This window comes from Malaclemys terrapin, chromosome 2 (assembly GCF_027887155.1).
Source record: "Malaclemys terrapin pileata isolate rMalTer1 chromosome 2, rMalTer1.hap1, whole genome shotgun sequence".
Classification (NCBI taxonomy): Eukaryota; Metazoa; Chordata; order Testudines; family Emydidae; genus Malaclemys; species Malaclemys terrapin.
In genome coordinates, this window is record NC_071506.1 from 115,445,085 (window position 1) to 115,467,100 (window position 22,016).

Below are 22,016 nucleotides of genomic sequence, written 5' to 3' on the forward strand. Positions count from 1 at the left end.
CGCTGCTCTTCCTCCCGGGACAGACAGCCTTGACTCACTGAGGAGAGCAGCGCTCCGGCAGGTACCACACTCCAGCTCCCCGAAGCGCCCGCCCACCCCCTTGACAGACAGCGAAAGCCGCTATTCAAGAGGCTCCTCCCGCGTCCATCGTGCGAGTCTCCCCACCCCGAGCCGGCTGCAAGCGGGGGTGTTGCCGTCTGCAAGACTGGCTCTGGGCTTCCCCTGCTGCAGACTGGAAATAAGCCGTGGAAGGGAGGGGGTGTCTCGCAGGAGGAGGATGTGCGGGACACAAGGGGCAAGGGGTGGAAGGCAAGGCCCTGGCTTTGCTGCTGCCCTGGCAGTAGTTTAATGTTAGGCTGGATGGAATACGTGGTTTAGGGTGGGAGGCGGCGGGGGGGGGGGGGTTGTTTTTAAATTGTTGCTTCCTCTTTAGTTTCTGAAACTTTGGCTTTTGGCAGAAAAATGGTAGAACCAGATTAAAATACCATGTAACCTCTAACTGGTACAAGAGAGTGATGCTAACCGGGTTGTAGTCACAAATACAAAAGCGTTCATTTGGTTTCCTTTGATATCCTCACTGAACTGAAAAATGACAAGGGCAGCATCGTTTTGGCTTAGCTGGGATGTAAAAGGGCCCCAAAATGATGCTATCACAACTGGTTCAGGCCTCCTGGTTGTCATCCCACTCCTTCCCACCCAGTCCCTTCCACACCAGGGGCTGATGTCTGACAACTATGTTGTGTTTTATTTGGGCCTGCAATTAGTCTCTTGTGCTCACAGAGAGCCCTGCTGAAGTCATTATTTTATTCTTAAATGATACCAATCAAAATGGAATCAATTTTATTTATTAGCAGTATTGCATTGGTACCCAGGAGTCCCTCTCATGGACCAGGATCCCATTGTGCTAGATGCTATACAAACACAAGAAAGACAGGCCCACCCCCAAAAAGCTTACATATTTAGAATTTTTAAAAACTAGTCAGTTAATGGGGCTCTGCAAGGATCCTCCCCTGCAGATCCGGCTGCGGGATTAAAGCATTGTAAACTCCTCAAGGATTGTGTCTTCCTATATGTTGTAAAACATATGGTACTATAATAAAACCTCTGGCTGTATACATCTATACTGCACTGTGATTACCCTTGTACTGTGGATTTGCTAGTAGGTGTGAGGTTGGTTTTCTTAGTTTTTAAATTTGTTTTTTGCAGGGTCAAGGTACAGTATTAATCTCTGTCTGAATCTGGAAAACACCTTCTGCAGGATTCAGAATGTTGACTGGCAGGCATATCATGAAAGAGAGAAACTTTTCACCAATCAGACCTAAGCAGCTTATACACTTGCATAGATAGTCATGAGTTTTCCCTCATTAATTTTAATGGAATCCTTCAAACTAAAACAATGCATCTGTTATTTTATAATTACAGTAATTCAGAGGAATAACTTCTGAATAAATTAATAGGAAGGAAGCTCGTGCACAGTTGCACTTACACATTTTTAAAATAAACCATGTTGTTGTTGTGCTCTGTTGAAAGAGCTCTTTCATATAATAGCTAAGTTAGCTCTACTTGCAAGGCTTATAAAAGAAAAAAATAAATGGTGTATTGAAATTATCACCTGCCTTTTTTGTTCATCCTTTCTCCAATTTATACAACCTATTTAAATTGCCTAGAATGTAAGTATGTTACTTTCAGTATAATCAAATTTACTTCCAGATCATTTTGGTTCTTAAAGAATGTCATATCTAAGGTAATTTTAACAGGGTACAATATAGTACAATATTCTTACAAAGAGACTTACAAAGTGGCACATACAGCATCATTCAGGTGGTGGTCAAACCAAATAATCCATAATGGTCTCTTCTGGCCTTAATCTATGAACAAGTAGTAATATGTACACAAACTGCTTGAAAACCTTATACAATCTTATTAAAAATTATTTCAAACCTTAGAGCAATGGATGAAGAATACTTCTAACTCCAGCCCCTATTTATTACTGAAAACAAAATTAATAACCCCTGTCAAACAGACCAGTGGGAGACATTCTATATAATGGTCTCTATCCTTATGGGTTGTAGCATGCTCTCAGTTACACTGGTAAATTTAGGCTCATTCCACTAGTAAATCCAGGCTACCTCCACTGAAGTCAGTGGATTTACTCTGTATATATACTGGTGTAACTGAGTAGAATTTGGTCCTAGAAGTCAAATGCTGATCCATTTGAAGTCACTGGAAATATTTGTTGACAGTCTGAGGATCAGAATTTGGTACTATATTCACATTCAGTCTCCCAGAGCATTAGCTGGGACTATTAAAGACAGAAGACTTATTTTCAGAAGTTTAGAAGACAATGAAAATGTATTCCGAGGAAAGCACGCTTTAACACTGGTATTTTAACTATGACAATGAAGGAGAATCCATTATTAACATTAGTTCTGTTCTCCAAAAAAGACCATGCCCCCTCAAGAAGTCCATGCACAGATCTCATCTTTCCCCCCACAAAAGGCTTAGTTAGCTTCCTCCCAAAGCCATGGAGAGGTTATTCTGTATGCCTTTTATGACAAACTACAGAAGGATATTCCAAAAGCTGATGATGTAGATGTTAGGGGCTGTGATTTGCCTGCATACTTATCCAGTACCTACAAACACCCATGCAAGTAATCATTGGAGAGGTGGGCTCAGAAAGGAGCAGCTACTTTCACGATGTTAATTTATTGGGCCTGATTTTTCACTCTTCAGGTATAACAATGGACCTGACTTTCCACTGTATGTTTGCAGTGCTGTTGACGTGTTGGACATTAGAGAGACAAAGTAGATGAGATAATATCTTTTATTGGACCAACTTCTGTTGGTGAGAGAGACAAGTTTTCAAGCTTTCACAGAGCTCTTCTTCAGGCCTAGGAAATGTATTCAGAGTGTCACAGCTAAATAGAAGGTTGAACAGATTGATTAGCATAAGTAGATAACGCATATTTCAAGGGACCATTCAAAGTGAAGTGTCCAGTCCCCGGGGTGGTGGGGGGGGGTGGGGGACGGAACACAGGTTAGTGGGCTAAACATAGTTGTAATAAGCCATAAATCCACTGTCTCTGTTCAATCCATGATTTTTAGTGTCTAGCAGTTATGAATTTAGGTTCCCAGGCTCATCTTTTGAAGGTATGGTGCAGGTTTTCTTTGAGGATGAGGACTGACAGGTCAGATATGGAGTGAAGGTTTTGTGAAAGTAATGTTCAGCAACAGGTGATGTGGTGCTTTTGTCTTTGATCATCTTCCACTGTGATGCATCCGAAGAAGTGGGTTGTAGCCCACGAAAGCTTATGCTCTAATAAATTTGTTAGTCTCTAAGGTGCCACAAGTACTCCTGTTCTTTTTGAGGATACAGACTAACACGGCTGCTACCCTGAAACCTTCCACTGTGAGTTCATTCAAGAGCATGGTGATCGTCTGGTTTCATTTCACCCACATCATTGTTACTGGGGCATTTAGTACACTGGATGAGGTACACCACATGTTGTGATGGGCATGTGCAGGACCAGGGATCTTGAAAGGTGTGTTTTGGGGGGTGTTAAACATTGAAGCAATGCAGATCTGTCTGCAGGTTTTGCATCTGTTGTTCTGACAGAGCCTGGTGCAGCTTTGAGTTGGTGTGTCCTGATCTATAGGGAGCTTGCTTCTGATGATCTTGGAGTGCCTGGGGGTTGTTTGAAGACCAGAAGAGGGGGTTCAGGAATGGGGTCCCCATTGAGTATGGGTTGTAGTTGTTTGATACCCCATATAGGTTCCAGTGTGGGGTGGCAGGTGACAACTAGGGGTGTGCGGTCGGAAGGGGTTTTATTTCTGTATTGAAGCAGGTTCTCTCAGGGTATTTGGGTGGCCTGTTTCATGATGCAATCTACTTCTCTAGCAGAGTGTCCTTGGTTGGTGAAGGCAGTTTTAAGTGTGTTCAGGTGTACATATGTGTTAAGGTGCTGGACTTTCTCCTCTGAGCATATTCTGTGGTATCTGAGTGCCTGGCTGTAGATAACAGATTTCTTGGTGTGTTTGGGGTGGTAACTGGATCTGTGAGGTATGTGTGGTGACCTATGGGCTTCTTGTATATAGTTGTCTGTAGGGTTCCATTGCTGAAGCTGATCGTGATGTCCTGAAAGTTGTTCTAGAGTTTAATGGATGGGTGGCAGCGGTTGAGTTGTGATGGAAATCTGAGGGAGTTTAGATAGTCCTGTATTGGGGAGCCATCCTAGCACCCATGGCTGTTCCCATGGTTTGGTCAAAGTGTTTGTTGTTGAATTAAAAATTGTTTTGGGCAAAAATTAAATGAATGAGCTTGGCGATGTGTTTGGGGTGGATATCTGAGTGTTGTCCATTAGCTTGTAAATATTTGAGGCAGGCAACAATGCAGTCGTGGTGAGGGATGTTGGTGTCTAGGGAGGTGACGTCCATGGTGGCAAGGATGGTGTTCTGAGGGAAATTGTGAATGTTGCAGAGTTTCTGGAGGAAGTTGGTAGTGTCCTAGAGGAAGCTGGACCTTTGGGTGGTGAGTAGTTTGAGGATGATTTCTATGATGCCCGATATTCCTTCAGTGAAAAATGCAGTGGCCAGATATGATGGGTCTGCCCGAGTTCCCTTGTTTGTGTATTTTGGGAAGCATGGGGAAGATCCCTGGGGTGGGTTTGTGGGGGATGAAGTTGTAAAGTTTCTCTTAGAGTTGTTTAGGGAAGAATTTAATGATTCTCCCCTCCACCCCCATGAATGGAGGGTGTTAACAGGCCACTTCACCTTGAATGTTCCCTTGAAATATGTTAATTACATCTACTAAACAATCTGTTCTACCTTCTATTTAGCTGTGACACTGAGTACATTTCCCAGACCTGAAGAAGAGCTCTGTGTAAGCCTGAAAACGTGTCTCTCTCCCCAACAGAAGTTAGTCCAATAAAAGATATTACCTCACCCACCTTTCCACTGTATGTCTGTTTAGGGGCAGTTTACATCACTTTCTCCACAAGAGTCTTATAAATTCTGCTTCATATTTTGGATACTACAGAAGGAAGTGTCACATTTTAAATATATATATTTTCCAGAGTTAACTATGTAGCTTGAGTGCCCTCATCTCTTCTTGAATCAACTTGAGTTGAAAGTGTTCAGCACCTTTTAGGATTGAACCCTGGGATAGTTGTCACGGTAGTGAACACTGCTTTTCTGATGATCCATAACAAGCATACAACATCTACGCTTTTTTATTCTTAAAGTAAAATATTGAGTTTTGAGTATGTGTCATTGTAATATAGCTATAGAAGTGGCAGTGTTTGGGCACCCCAGGACCAATGCAGTGTCGGGATACGGACACATTGAACTTTCCAGCACCGCTCTGCTAAATTACCTCAGTCTTATTATGGTAGACTTTCTATACAAACCAGCATGATGACTTAACCTCTCCATAACAAATAATCTGGACTCTTTGCTACAGTACTGTAGCTCTGGGTATGTCTACACTACCCACCGGATTGGTGGACAGCGATCGATCCAGCGGGGGTCGATTTATCGCGTCTAGTCTAGATGCGATAAATCGACCCCCAAGCGCTCTCCCATCAACTCCTGTACTCCAGCTCGGCGAGCGGCAAAGGCAGAGTTGATGGGGGAGCGGCAGCAGTCGACCTACCGCAATGAAGACACCACAGTAAGTAGATCTAAGTACGTCGACTTCAGCTACGTTATTCACGTAACTTAGATCAATCCCCACAGTGTAGACCAGGCCTTAGTCGCAGGCCTTTCTTTAGTAGTTCTTACCAATGATGTAGACTACTTCCCTAGGGTTCCCGAAGAGCTGCCACGATCACCTGAATCAGAATGCCTTGTTTTGGATTCTGACCATGTTATCAGCACTAGACAAGCCAACACATTGCTTTGCTTCGTCAGGAACTCACTGGAAGGGATGAAAGATTTAGGTCTTCTTAAAGAGGTTATACCACAGCTTCAAATTTCAAACAAACATGTTTGAAAAATTGCACATTTCTAAAAAGGATAAAGAATAGAGAACAATACCTAGTTCTCTGGGTGAAGGCAAAAGGAAAGGCATGTATGTAATCTGTTGCAGACTATGACAAACACTGTAAGAGTTAAATAAATACGTTCGTGCTACTGAAAGAATTTTTCACCTGCCAGAAAGCCTCCACAACAAACACACCATCCAAAATTCTGTGGTAACATTTGCTTTCACTCAAACTTTCCTTTCACTGTCATATCTTCAAAAATGTTGTAGACTCAGGCTTCAGAATATCTTTCAGGTCATCATATTTTCCTACTCCTGGAGGACATCTGGTGGTGAAATGAAAAGCTCGTGCATAACTGTTTCTGAAAGACATCCATACTGGAAAGTTAGCAGTAAAATGGTTTAATTTTTGTTAACTTCTTTTAAATTATTGCCCATAAGCCAAGATCCAGGCTGTATGAGAACTGAGCAGGTGCAGGTTTTCTTTGTCGCTAATATACTGTAAATAGTTCCATGAACAGATCTGCTACCAGAGAATTGTGTTTCAAGATATGGAGTTTTGAAAATAAGAATTAACTATAGTAGTTAATTTCTTCTGGCAGCTCTAGTGTTTAGGTTGTAAGTAAATAAAGCTGTGCCTAAAAATAAGTAGTTGGTTTTTGGTTGTCTTCATTTGGCAAATCAATCGGCTTTGTTTACATAAATTATGTTACTGCCATGCATTTTTAGTAGTGCTATACACTGGTTATGGGAAGCAATTCCTTTTTCTTTTAATAAAGACTAATGGCTAAAATACTCAAATAAAAAAAAATGTAAAAGAATTAGCTTTACTTCAGGACTGCAGAACAAAAGTACAATAAAAATTGAAATTTTTCATTATGACAATGATTTTTAGATATAAAATATATTAACACAGGGTATGTACATAACCCTTGCTAACACAATTATGTATACAACTTCCCATACATCAAGATTATGTACCCTAGAGTAAATTATAAATTTTGAATTTATATAATAATTTTTTCAGGACTTCCATTATTTTTGTAAATTCAGTAGACTTCTACTGTTTTAATTATTAGTAAACCTTTTCTACACGCAGAAAATATTTGACTTTTATAACTTTCCTCCACGTCCCACCCCTAAGCTGAACTTTTTAGCACCAGGGACAGACTCTTTGGAAATCACTTGCAGACCGGTGTCAAACTCAAACTGCAGGGCTTCTGTGAATGAGGCGGCATCAAAGACACTGTAATAAGCAGAACTTCGGTCTCCTCGCATGCATTGTTGAGGAAAGGCAGAGATTTGTTTAGCAAGCTCAATGGCACACTGAAGGGCTACAAATAGAAACATAAAAGAATATTTTAATAGTACTTAAAAAAATCGTACACAACTTGCAGATATAAGAAATAACAGGTATGTGATATGGGCTGTTTATAACATGATGCATTTGAAAACAGGATATTAAAAAGGCAAAACATGCACAGTAAATTTAATATTGGCTTGCAAGGTCTACTTATGAACTGGGGAAGAGTAGTTTAGTGTAAACTTAGTTCAAAGATGGAAGCAGACTAAAACCAATATTTGCTATGTATGCCCAACTTTTTTCCTCTCATTTGATGAATGCAGTTTCTTTAATGCAAGTAGTCTAGCAGAGGCATTTAAAAAATAGTAACATCTTATTACACACACACACACACACACACACACACATGGACACACATACACACTACTTTCTTTACCTAGAAATATTTTCTAAAAATATGTAATGCAGATTTATCAGATCCAAATCTTTGTGAGAGAAATGGTTGTATATAAATACCTAATTCAGTAACAACATTACTATACCACTATCGTTATAAAAACAAACATCTGAAAGTGAAGAAATTCATAGTAAAGGTTCCTCGAACAATCACAACTCTGTTCCAATTTTCATGTCCACCATCTCCATAACAGAAATATACTTATATCCTATTGATTACTGTTTAAATTTATGAGTCAGCAATTCAAATATTTTTAAAGCCACAGCTTTATCCTGGAATCTAGCCCATTTAAGAAGAGTTAAAAGTAGTTTGATACTACATTTGCCCCGACCCCTTCGGACAATACTTGTTGGTTTACAATAACATTTTCCTATTTCAAAAATGTTTTTCTCTCCCTTGTTTGTATATGCAAGATGCAGGCAAATAGGGGAAATTAAGTAATTGACTATATATGGGAAAACCCCTGAAACCCACTACACAGTGCTGTGAAATGTCCTTAGTAAACAAATTTGAAAAGTGATTTAGCCTCTCTCAGTTCAAGTAATCTAGAGGTCTTACTTAGAAGTATGAAACATTTAAGACAACATGACATTTTTAAGGCAATGGTGTCTCTTTAACATGTCTATATCTGTCTGGTAGAGGCTGTGACATATATGGGCTGCATGAATATTGACGGTACAGTTGGGTTTCCAGTTCATATAGCAAACTTTGATAGGTCTCCTACTCATAATGGATTAGCAGAGAGGAGACTATGCTGTTTCTGGACTATGAATAAGATGTAAGATGCTGAGGGAGAGGGCTGAATTTCTCCCAAGCTCTCTGCTGCTTAAGTGGGTGAAACTTCAGTGAATTTTCACCCAATCTCAACAGCAGGCCCGCTGAGCAGAAGAAACTAAATGACAGTGTTTATAGCTCATAATAGGAAGGTGAACTAGAAGATTGCCTGTGGACCATATTTGGTAGGTGACTTGTAGCCCCTATTGAGCATATATAGGGAGATATGGTAGTTGGATATAAAAGGCTTCTAGGCTATAGGTTGAGACTGGAAGAGATATGGGGCAGAGGCTTAAATTACTAATTTTTCTCACTTTAAAATGTTAGCTATAACTTGTGTTATGAGTACTTGATTTCATGAATATTAACTCCAGTTTTTGTTTGTGAATTAACTTCATTTTTAATAGAAGCCAGAAGGCAACAGAAAGCTCTTCTGTAAGGTCAGTAGAGCTTTAAACCCTATCAAATGCAACAATGGATAGTGTAACAGAAAAGCTCTGTTTCAAATGTTCCATCCATAAGAGCTATCATTTCTGCCAGATATTGCACTTTTGGAGCTTATAAAACTATCTGAAACTAGTAAAGAAACACAAAGGGGGGAGGGGGGGGACGACGACTTTGCATGCTTTTAAATATTGTTACAAACCCAGAACATGCTGCAGTTTACCCAGCAAGAGTTGACTTCAGCAGGTTTAGGGGAATGTTTCATGGCACACAGTCCCTCCAGATGGGATCTATTAAAAGGAGTGGTGTCCTAACTCCCACTTTAAGTGTTGCTATCTTCTGGGTAAGAAGGTGAGTCAGGATAGTTTACAGCCAATACTTCCCCTCTCCTCCAGTGTCTCCAGGGAGCATAAGCTTGCCTCCTTGGCTATGACAGGGATAGGAATGGGAGGCTCACCTATACCTAATTGAAAGGAATCTGGAAGAAGGGTGAAAGTTTTGTTGGGGGGTAGAGTCCTGCTCCAAGGATCATATTTACCCTTTGCTCAGAGACAGTCATGGGAGCTGCTTCGTGTCTGGGACTCAGAGACCCGGGATCTGAATCCTCAGGGGCCTACTGTAACTTGTGAGAGTAAGGAGCGCTTAAGAGTCCCCCAGGATTCTAACGGCAATCTCAGCATTGGGTTGTCTTTTTTGTTTTGTGTTTAATGTAGAGAGGATAAATGATGGTGTGGTGCGGCACAAAGGTTTTAATCAGCATGAGTTTGGGATCACAATGTTTTCTCAAATTGCTTGTGAGCTATACAGGTCACTCCAAATGATTGCTAATAGCTACATCTCTTACAGTTTATTCATAGTCCAGAAACAACATAGTCCCCTCTCTGCCATTCCATTATGAGTAAGAGATTTATCAACATTCTCTTATGAATTACTAATAGCTACATCTCTTCTATCCTACATATACACACACTACAGAAAATCAGCTACAACATACTTTAGAGTTATCTCTCTTTATTTGATCCATCTATGACAGCTGGTAGAGATTAGACATCCAGCACACCACGGCTGCAGAGAATGCAAGACTATCTTTATTGCCCTTTTTACAGACCCACACCTCCTTGCTCTATGCCCCTATGTTCATAACTATCACCACCATTTTTACAGGAATTACTAGTGAGGAATTATGGGCCTTGAACCTGGGCCTGTAGGTCACCAGACAGAACTCAGGCCATGGTTGCTACCTGGCAGCTCACCCAAACCCCTGGAGAAGAGGGCTTCTGGAACGTTAGCTCACAATGGGCTGTGCCCACAAAGCTCCTGACTGTGCGAGACACCAAGCCCCACCGATTGGCTGGGTTGCACTATTTAAGCTAGACAGAATCATGGGAAGTTGTCTGAGCAACTAGGTGAATCCCTGGCTGGCTGCTACTACGGACCCTGCCTACTTGTCTGAAACCTGAGCCATGACTCCCAGCCTGTTCCTGGTGCCTGACCTCTTCATCCTAAGCCCCTGTCTGCTCCCAGTTCCTGTTTTCCTCCCTTGCTTCAGGTCTCTACTCCTACATCCACCCCAGACACTGACCCTGGCTTGACTCCTGACTCTGATCCCAGCTCCAAGCCTGGATCCATTTCCAAGCGTCTGACTAACCATTAGGCTAGACACACCCCAGACCCTCCACTACTGTTATTATCCTACAGCCTGTGAAGCCAGATGCCTTAGTTACCAGTCCGATGGCACTAGTCTCAGAAGGGCCCTAAAAACCTCTAAAATGCATCTAAATAGCTTTTCTGTTAACATTTTAGGTATAAGTTTAAGGTCTGATATCTTGCAACCTCCCAAGCCTAGAAGCAAGTGCTAGGTCCCATTGGAAACTGGGATTCTCCCCTTTCTAATGGTGTAAAGTTAGGCAGGGCTTCAAGATATCAAAGCTTAAGCCTGTCACTGGAGCAGGATCAAGTACTGCCTGTCCTGGATCAATAGCAAGTAATTTTTAAAGGGGAAACTTCTCTATTTGGGAGGAAGGAAGAAACATTTTTATGGCAGGTTTATTTATTCTTTAAAATGGCACCTGTGAAGCTGTTCAGAGATCTGGAATGTCAGGATGTGTCTAAGTGAGATGGATTAGAGGACAGAGAGCATGAGCTGGTCAAAAGTGCATGATCAAGTATACAACCAGGTGATATGTATTATTGGTTCTGCAATTAATCATATGTATATCACCGCTACATATGTGGAGTTTTAGGCTATTTACAATAAGACAGAATTGTCCCAAGCATACTTTGAGCACACACTGATTTGTAGGACACTTAATTGACCTCCCATATTGTTTCTGAATACTGTTTCTTTTAATGGATGAAAATGTGAGACCCGACATTAACAAACTAGGTTGCAATATAATAGAAATATGGCTGTGAGCTATCGGCCTCACCCCACTTTAAAAAAAAAAGTCATAGGCACACACAAAACTAGCTAACAATGTTAGGGTAATGAATGGTTGTGCTACTGAAATAAATTAACTTTCTAAGTATGCGAAGACATTTAACACAGTGTATTTTAAATACTAAGTTTTATTGGGAAAATTTATATGAAACATAAAATGGAAACCTTTTCAATGCTGAAAAGAATAAATAAGCAAAAAATTAAGGAGCGAGAATGGCTGCTAGAACTGCTAACAAATATTGCAAGATGAGACTGGAAAATCTTTTCAATATAGAAGAGGCAAGAGAAAGGGGTGCCGGAGTGTTACTAAGGTGAAAAATCACCCCCCTGAGTGCAGCAAGTTTGAGCGCTTTAAAGCGCTAGTGTGGACAGGCTCCAAGCACCGGGAGCCATGCTCCCAGCGCTCAGAACTATTCCCCTCGTGGAGGTGGATTACCAGCGCTCTCCCAGCGCTCACACGTGACCACACTCACACTTCAAAGCGCTGCCGTGGGAGCACTCCCGCAGCAGCGCTTTGAAGTTTCTAGTGTAGACGTAGCCTTAGAAACACTCTGATGTGCTCTATCACTCCAATGCACCTTCAGCGAGCAACAAAACCACAAACCTATTCAAAGACATTTTATTGTAGTATTGTGATAGCCTGAAGTAGCACTAAGCCATACAGGTTGGTTCCTACATTTTCCCTCTCTACCTCTAGCCCAAGGGCATAGCCAACTTCCCAGTGATCTTCTGCTAGCATATCAGTCTTCTGGGGCCCCAGGCAGGTGAGAGATGTTAGAGCAGACTCTAGGCTGCTTTATTCTGTTCCAGGGAAGCAGATCAGGGAAGAATTGCTCTAAGATACAGGAAGTGTAAAGGCAGTTTGTGTACCTCTTCTTCAGCTCAGCCAAGCACATCTCAATTGTAGCTGAGGATCAGGCCCAAGGTCTTTCATGACACTAGAACGTCCTACCACGAGGTTTTCTTTGCTTTATATCTAGCTCTGTAATCAACAGGTTAATGCTAACTGCCAGGGTAAAACACACTTTACAGAATTCTCATTTGCTTACAACACATTCAGTAAATAAAAATTGGTTTCATTCACATTCACTTCTAAGGTGCATCATCCAGCGCCAACCAAAACACTCATGTTTGAAAAAGGAATCAGGATATCAGAATGCACACAGTACGACAGCAAGTCTATGGAGACGTTAGTCACTTTTTGGACTTGAAAAACGGCGGCAGCTTCAGGAGGTTTGAATAACCTCCTGTGTTATTACTGACCTCCTCGCCTTCCTTTCACACTCCATGATCAAAATAACCTACTTTTCTCACACACACACACACGTTTGTACCTTTTTGTCCTAGCTAATTGACTCATGGCTAATTTCCTTTCAAAAACTCTCAGACACACAAGCTTTAAAAAAAAGAAAAAAAAAAGTCATTCCCAAAGCCCATTTAGATTTAAAAGTACATGTTGTAATCATTTTGCTAACTAGTCAGGAGAACAGGCTACAGTAAGCAGCAGTCATATCAGTTTAAGTTGAAGAGAAGCAGCTGCTACTGTGCATTAAACCAATTTCCAGGCCAATTCAAAATGAGGTAACTCAGTAGAGCGTCTTCCTTTTTCCTTCTACAGGAAATGTTAGAGACTGCTTAAAAAGGTTTTCTACATTTACCTTACGGGGGTAGTTCCCTATACTGGACAGAGGTTAACAGAAGAAACGTTTTTTGTTTTTTACAGAATACACCCGTTATTGGGAGGAAACCTCTTAAAATCTATTTCCATGTTTTCAACTCTCTCTAGATTAACAAAAAAAATCCAGGTTATACTTCCTAAATTGAATAAAATTGATAAATAGCAGCAGCTGTCGGTTATGGAGAGCTTAACGTTTTTAAAATGACAAAAAGCACACTTGTAACACAGGGCTTGTTTTCACTGCACTGTTAACTAGAGCTATAACTTGAGTGTTACCCAACAGACTCCACTGACCCCCAAAAGTCTTTAGCTTGAATTAAATGGCACTTTAAACATGAGCTAGCTGGCCCATCAGTGCAACGGGATGAAGCCCAGATTCTGCTGCCACTCGAGCCAGTAGCACAGTGGGTACGCAGTCCATTTGTGCTACTGATACAAGCACTGTGCGGAGCTCAAGAGTCATTTTGCAGTGTGAATGCGCTTTCTCCACTAGGCTAACACGACGCGAGAGAAGTTAACTCCAGTGCAGATACCTCAAGCTAAGCCTGCAGTGTAGACAAGTCCACGACCATGCTACGTGACTCTGAAAGGATCTAGTCCTGGCGTCCACAGACCGTTCCATGTAAGCAGTATGGGAGGAGCCAGGCAGCTAAATTGCTATGTTCTCACTAGCTCTCAGTATCAAAGGAGAGAGGATAGCGCTTTCAAGGGTTGGAAATGGTAGGCATTCTGAAAGTATTAAATAGGAAAATAGGAAAGAGTTACATACATTAAACAAAAAACAAAACAAAACAAAAACCAGAAAATAGGACTAGCTTAAAAACAAAGGCCCAGTTCTCCCAGGGTATGGAAATACTTTAGTTCAATTCCCCCAGTTCAAAATTGCCTTAAAACAAGTTTACTGGATCACATGAGGATACTCCCAGCTCAAGGGATCCCTAAGTGTTGGGGAACTACCACAGTAGCACCTATGCCACTCCCTCCTTGTGGAGTATGGTGAAAGTGGGTGTAGCTGGAGTGTCCTTGCACCCCAACAATATCTGGCTGACGTAATGGCCCCTTTGGGCTAAATCCTAATGGCCTAAGATACAAATTAGAGTGGTCTTCGGGCTGCTCTACCTTGTGCCTGGCACTCCACTGGAAAAAAGCTGCCCCAAGATCAAGCAACTGCAAGGCTGCTTAAAGCCACTTGCACACACACTTTCTTGAACTGCACTAAGTGTTCTCTGGCCAGACACTAGGGCATGGCCCTAATAAAGAAACTAACCAAGGGTTATAATATAAAACAAAAAGTCAGACAAACATACAAAAACCCAGTAAACTGTTAGAAACAAGTAAACAAAAATGCAAATTGGCATGAGTTAAAAAATAAAGGCAGATAAGCATGGCCGGCTCCAGGGTTTTTGCCACCCCAAGTGGCAGGAAAAATAAAAAAAGCAGCGATCGGCAGCAATTCAGCGGTAGCTCCACCTTGCCACTTTCTTCTTTGGGGGCAGGTCCTTCCCTCCGAGAGGGACCAAGGCATCCGCCGCCAAAGAGCCCGACGTGCTGCCCCTTCCCCTTGGCCGCCCCAAGCACCTGCTTGCTGAGCTGGTGCCTGGAGCCGGCTCTGCAAATAAGTAAAGGTTAAAAAAATAAAACCTACAAGGATTAAGAAAAGGGAACGCTAGAACTGGAAGAAGAAGTCTTGGGTTGTATGCCTCCTCCCACCACCCTTTTCTGTATATATGTATTTTGTCTATTAAGATTTCAGCCCTGCAAGATGCTGAGTGAACTCAAAATCTGGTGAGCCCTTAAGGCCTGATCCTGGATATACTTACTATTAGGTATAGTGCTTATTTCCATGAGTGGCCCACCTGATTTCAATAAGCATTATACTTAGTAGTAAGCATTTGCAGGATCAAACCCTTAGACAGTAACATCTGAACATTACATAATATTTACGCAATGCAACTAAGCTCATCTTTACTGGCGAGACAAGTATAAAACGATACTACAGTATGAGAAATATTTGAGAATAATGAATTAAGGGAGTGGCGGGAATAAAGGCAAGATCCTGAAAACCCTTGATCACTCACCGCTACTCTCATTTAAATCAGTGGGATCAGTTGCCCAAGGAAAGACTACTCATGTGAATAAGCGCTTGCAGATTTGGGCCCTGAGTGAGCTGCTGTTTGAGTCCTTTGGATTCTAGCTTAACAGAGTCGGAAAGCATTGCTTCTCTTGGGCCAGAGCTGTGATCCATGTTAGCATGGATCAAAACCACCACAGTTGACTGCAAAGGTTACCAGGGTTTGTGGCTAGCTTTTTATGACTGCACAGCAGCACCTTTCTTTTGAGTGGAAACATAACATTTAACTTGTAAAGGAAATCTTTCTAAAGTAGATTCTTGCCTCAAGTAATTTTAGTTCTTCACACGATCTTTGTCTCTAGGCTTCGGAGAGATGGAGTACCTAATTAGTTAGAAAGGAAATAAAAAAAAACCTTCAAGGAACTGGACAGTGGCAGGACAAGACTGATTCACAAGCAGAGAAACTGGAACATATGCTTGTTTTAGTGTAAAAGCAAGTGCTACGTCTGACTTCCATTAGAAAAACTTCTATTCATTTCCCTTGCCCAAAATATAAGGAAGCCCATTTCATTTTTTTAAACCATACAGCAACATTTGGAAAGTTTTGTTTCCCTCCATTTAAAACAAAATAAATTAATAAAATATGATGGCAGCCCATCAACTAATGTTCTAGTTTCAGCTGTGTGATGTTACAAAACATTTACAATAAAGGGAATGGATAATTGGATGATGTATTCTTGTTAGCAGCCTGCTTTAAGATCTACTTTAAACATGAATAATAACTTAATAGCAGTGTAGCAGTAAAAGCAAATGTGACGGATGTCGGATGTCCTCTCTGCAGTGTGTCAATCCTGTGCCAGATGTATATTTTAATTTATTATTTGTATCATGATAGCACCACAAGGCCCCTGCTTAGGGAGCAGGGCCCCATTGTTCCAGGCACTGTACAAATATATATTAAAACATGGTCCCTGACATAAGGACCTTTTAATTTTAATCATAACCAACCCAGGGGCATGTGCAGGACTTTAAATTTGACTGCTTTTGGAGAGGCACATTAAACACATACAAGTGAAAGGCTCATGTCACACACACACACACACACACACACTCTCTCTCTCAGATTTCCCAGGACGCCTCTGGCGAGGAGGCAGCAGCACTCTCTGTGTCCCTGCAGCCTTGGGAGGGAGGAAGCAACAGGACTGCTGGCTGAGCTCCTCCTCCTCCTCCCACCCCTACAGCTGCTGCTTCTCCTTCCCTGCTGCTGGAATCCCAGCACTGCCACCTGGTTTGCAGATCACCTGCTGAGGTGAGTCAGGGGATGGAGGCAGAGGCAACACCTGGGACTCCAGCAGCAAGGAAGGAAAAGCAGCAGCTGTACGGGTGAGGGGAGGAGGAGGAGCTCAGCCAGCAGCCGCTACTTCTTCCCTCCCCAGGCTGCAGGGACACATGGAAAATTTGGGGTGGGGGGCCATGCCCCTGCTTGCCCACTCTTGTGCACACCCCTGTAACCAATTCTGTTTATTACAAAAATCATGATTATTTTTGTGTTAACTAGTCTTCACAAAGACGGACAGACAGATAATAACACTATCAAACGATTCACATTTCAAACCATTTCCTACACTGTTCATTAAACACTAACCTTGGCCATTGGGGACTATTCGATTGGCTAGCCCAAACTCATATGCTTCTTGGGCACCAACAGGACGACCAGTTAGAATGAGATCTAAGGCTCGTGAGAGACCAATCAGTCGAGGTAGCCGTACAGTGCCACCATCAATCAATGGAACACCTGTGAAGACAAAAACCACAGGATTAAAAGAAAACCCACATGTTTATATTTTAAAACAATTTTTTGGCCTAATCCTGCATGACTTTACTCGAGTATTCTAGACCGCTTATTTGCATTTAATTAATGTAACACAAAAGAGTATTTCATTAGTAAAGGTTTACAGGATTCTCCCTTTAATTTCACAACTTTGAAAGACAGTTATCTAAAACTGTAAGTGCAATTTGATCTACCCTGAAAAGTGACTCTAAAAACAGCACTCCTGGCTTCCATGTTTTTTCCTTGACGATTTCTGTATCAAATGTGCTCACTTTACAAGTAAAAAGGTTTGGGTTTTTTTCCTATATGTCAGCTCTGCAAACTGCCTAGTCTCTGAGAATCAAGCTAGGCTCTTTCCTACTCTAGCTTCATCACTAATAAATATGCTTTTATAGACCAAATTATGCCCTCAGTGGCACCTGTGTAAACCTGGTGCCTTTCGTGAGTTTGCACAGTTGTTACTGGATGGGCCTCTAATTTAAGTCCTGATTGGACCATAATTTAGTAAACAGTTTGATTGATGCACAAGGAGTACAAAAATCCAGCTCATTCTGTTTTGCTGTGTTGACTCTGCAGGGATCTCAGAGGTCAAAAGTAATATTTGTCACAGAACAAATGTGACTAAGCACAGTGAGCAGATTTACTTTTACAAGTCACTTTTCCGAACAGATCTGCACTTAAAGAAGTGATTTAATGTTGTTTACATGTTTATTAGAAATGTGCTGATGTTGTCAGGACCAATTCCCAAAGACCAGCGTTGAAAGATTTGCTTTTATACAGAAGCTGTGTGACTAAGGCCCAGATCTACAAAGGGATTTAGGTGTTATCACATTGAACTTCATAATCCCTAACTTTTAGGAAAAACCACAGGACCCACACTACTATTTATAAAGCTGATTTAGGTGCCTAAGTTCTCTATACAATGAATAGGGAGAGACAGGTACCTAAGACTGAGATCCACAAAGCCAGCTAAGCAAGGAGCCGCTTAAGCTAGCCAATGCAACATGCTGACCAGAGCAGGGCGTGCTAAGCCCTCTCACAGAGAAAAGCGCCTAAGTCTGGGCTGCATTGGGTTCCTAACTCTGCTTGCAATCCATGAACCACAGGAAGATAGGTGTTTGAATGCCTAAGTGCTGTGCAGGACCCAAAATAAAACATCGGGGGGCATTACCTCCATTATAACCTTTAGCCTAGTGGATAGAGTATTTACCCTGGATATGTGAAATCTCCAGTTCAGGTTCCTCCTCCCCCTAGATGTAGAATATTCTGAGGTGGGGGTTCCTTCACTCGCCTACTGACCTTGTTCTACTTTAATTAAATATTAATTGGGTCAGCAAAAGCGTTGGAATGACTCTATAGCCTAGTGCACTCACCTGAAAGGTGTCAATCCCTGTTCAAATCTTTTCTTCCCCTCAGGAGGAGGTGGTATTTGAACCAGGGATCTTCTAAATCCTGGGTGAATAGCCTAACCCTTAGGCTAAAGGTTGTAAGGGAGGGCCTTCCCACCCTCCTGCTGTTTTTTGTGAACTCCCGAGGGGCCCAATCCAGTAGGCAGCCTCTGAGCATTGCTACTGGATCAAGCCCCCAGATGTGACTTAGGCAGCCGAACACCTATCTTCCCTGGTTTGTGAATTGCTCTTGGGCTTAGGCAGGAGGTGAGCGTTCAGATGCCAAGAGCAAGGCTGCAGTGCACATGCAAAAAATTAGGTGCCAAGTCAATTTTTGCACCTACTGGTTTAGGGGGCAAGCAGGAGTTTTAAGGATCACAGTGGTGCCTAAAAACAGGACTTAGGCACCTAAGTACTTTCATGGATTGCACCATAAATAATTATACACTTTGCCCCAATATACAGAAACCTAGAACTAGATACAGTAAAAGCTTTGTTATCCAGCATGTTGGGGGAATGGGGGGGGTGCCGGTAAGTCAAAAATTCCGGTTCACTAAGAGGGAGGGAATTTGGGTGTGGGAGGGGGCTGGGGTTTGGGGCACAGGATGGGGTGCAGGGTATAGGCTCTGGGAGGGAGTTTGGGTGCGGGAGGGGGCTCCGGGCAGGGAGTTGGGGCACAAAGAGGAGTTTTGGGATGCCGGATCCAGGCGGTGCTCCCCTCGAGCAGCTCCCCGCAAGCGGCGACATGTCCCTGCTGCTCCTAGGCGGAGGCACGACTAGGCAGCTCTGCACGCTACCTCCACCCGCAGGCGTCGCCCCCCATAGCTCCTACTGGCTATGGTTCCCGGCCAACGGGAGCTGAGGCACCAGCGCTCGAGGCAGGGGCAGTGCACAGAGCCCCTGTGGCCAGTCCTCCGCCTAGGAGCAGCAGGGACATGTCACTGCTTCCAGGGAGCCATGCAGAGCCAGTTAGGGAGCCTGCCGGACCTGCACCAACCAGACTATAAACTGGACTTTCAATGAATATCAGAAATGCTGGTTTATAGAGCTTTCCGGTTGGTAAAGTGCCAGATAACACAGCTTTTACTGTACTCTGGATAGTTACAAACAGAAAGCCACCCGCCACTCCAAAACTCCCAAATGCAGCTTGATTAGGAGGGTAATTATATATATTGTTAGAATTGGAACGCTATTCATGTTCTTATATGGCCCTTTCATCACCATTGTAACTGAGGCCTGGTCTACACTAAAAAGTTAGATTGACCCAGCTCCTTCACTCGTGAAAAATCCACATCCCTGAGCGGCATAGTTAAGCCAACCTTACCCCCGGTCTACACAGCACTGGGTCAACAGAAGAATTCTTCTGTCAGCCTAGCTACCGCCTCTCGGGGAGGTGGATTAACTATGACGACAGGAGAACCCCTCCCATCAGCATAGGTAGTGTCTACACTGAAGTGCTGCAGCTGTGCCACTGTAGCATTTCAAGTGTAGACACTTCCTGAGTCTCACAAACATTAATGAAATTATCTTCACAACACCCGTGTGAAGTAGAGAAGTATTGTTATCTCTATTTTACAGATGGGGAACTGAGACACAGGAAGATTAAGTAGCATGTCCGAGGTCACACAGGAAGTCTGTGGCAGAGTTAAGAATTGAACGCAGGTTCTCTGAATCCCACACCAGTGCCCTAACCATAAGTCTATTCTTCCTCTATAACCGGGTGCTCTCCCCTAACAGATTCAAGATGTAACAGGATGTAGCCATATGAATTTATTTCTATGAAAGGTTTTTAAATATTCACATTTAGCTCAGACATCACCACCATATTTCTTCATGGAGATGCTCTAAACTGGTTTAATAAAAATCAGTCATGATCTGAAATGAACTAAAAGGGAAATTTGTTCCCAGATCTTTACAGCTACCATGTGAATAAGTGGTCAGGGTCAAAGTATAGATTATATGACAACAGTGGCACATAAAGCAGATTTTAAGAGTGGTGTCTTCTCTCCAAAGACACACCACCCACTCACTTTAAAAAAAAAAAAAGCAAAGCACCACATGAAGCACTGTGTTCTCAAGTATTTAAAATGGGCCAAACTACAATAAGCACAATACTGCAGCAGATGCTAAAGAAGCATGGTGCAAGTGTGTTGCATTCCCCAGACATTCTTAGCACTGCTTTTTCTCTCACAGCAAGGGTCAAAGTATTAGGGTAAACCATGCTATTACAAACAGTAGTTTGCATGAACCTTGTTCAACAACTTGCTTTACAAATAGGCCTGCCTGTTGAATATACTAAAATGTCAACAGTGAAATCCACTGCTACTTCAGACAAAACTATTAGGGCTGTGAAAATCCAGTTGCAGCACATCTGCTATCTGCAAGAATTTTAGCACAAGTTGTGCATGAGTCAACCAGAATTCAAGTAAGTGAGACCAGTAGAGTCACTGCAGCTGTTAAGGGCTGAAGCTTAGCATTCCCTCCCTGCCATACCCCCACAACTCAGAGGAACTTTCTAAAACAAATATCTTGCCATATTCCCCCTTCTTGATTGTAATAAGAAGTTATTACTTTGGAGGTATGTCTACACTGCACACTCCTTTCAGCTGCCTGTAGAGTACCTACACTACATTTCCCCTAGTACAGGTATAAATAGCAGCATAGATGGTGAGGCACTGCTTAGGTAAGTAAAGACGTGCCTGAACCCTGCAGGTATGTACCCTACAAAATTCTCTTCATGCCCAAGCACTGCTTCCCTCATCTTCTCTGCTATCTTTAGCAGTGCAGTGCCCTGCTGCTGGAGTCTTTCCCCGGAGCTTTTCCTCACTGCCTCCCCCTGGCTGAGCCTTTCATGGACATGTGTATCTACACTCCACAGCGTGGATGAACCTGGCTTTTCACTGCAGCATGTAGCTACACGTACCCTATATGCTGCAGCAAGCGGTGTGCAGACTAGACATAGCCTGAGCATCTCAAAATATAGTTAAAAGAGTTATAAAGTTTCCCATTAAATTCTTGAGATGGAAGGGACCTACTTGGGAATAGGCTTTTAGTGGCATCTCATAAGTCATAAGTCTAGATATAGATTGGTAGAGGCTAAAAGTTACTATCGTTGTTGGTAGCCTCACTCCAGTTCCTGGCGAAAAGGTCTCCACATCCCAAAAACAGCTCTCTTGTTTTGCAGTCTTTGCAGAGAGGCCAAGGATCTGAATGGCCATGGAAACTCAACTACCCCAACATCAAAAAGTTTGGAAATCCAATCAGTTCCCTGCTGCCACAGGATCTTTCAGCACTCACTAGCACACCACCCTAGTAAGGCACTAATCCTGCCAACAATTAGGCCACATCTACACTACAGCACTTACAGCAACGCAGCTGCGTTGTGGCCGAGATGCTCTAAGCCCACGAGCGAGAGCTTTCCCATCAGCTTAATAAGTCCTGCCTCCATGAGAGGCAGTAGCTATATCGGTGGGAGAAGCTCTCCCGCCAACATAGCGCTGTCTAGACAGCACTTAGGTGAGTATAACTTACATCGCTCAGGGGTGGGAATAATCCACACCCCTGAGCAATGTAAGTTATACCGAAGTTCCCTGTAACGTAGACAAGGTCTTACTTTTGCTTAACTTTACTTCTACGGAGTAGTCTCATTG

General features: G+C 42.6%; 1 protein-coding gene across 2 annotated transcripts in view; it reads right to left on the minus strand.

Moving 5' to 3' along the window:
- Positions 1 to 6,783: 6,783 nt before the first annotated feature.
- The window catches only part of LOC128832992 (enoyl-CoA hydratase EchA19-like), a 32,348-nt gene continuing 17,115 nt past the window's right edge, over positions 6,784 to 22,016 (minus strand). The window contains exons 5-6 of one of the 2 annotated variants that reach the window (XM_054020783.1): positions 16,793 to 16,942; positions 6,784 to 7,314 (exon numbers count right to left, since the gene is read on the minus strand). In XM_054020783.1, the coding sequence (XP_053876758.1) occupies positions 7,094 to 7,314; positions 16,793 to 16,942 (371 nt within the window). In that variant the 3' untranslated portion in view covers positions 6,784 to 7,093. Of the gene's footprint in view, positions 7,315 to 14,827; positions 15,530 to 16,792; positions 16,943 to 22,016 lie in introns of those variants that run through there. The other variant, XM_054020784.1, reaches the window with a different exon arrangement.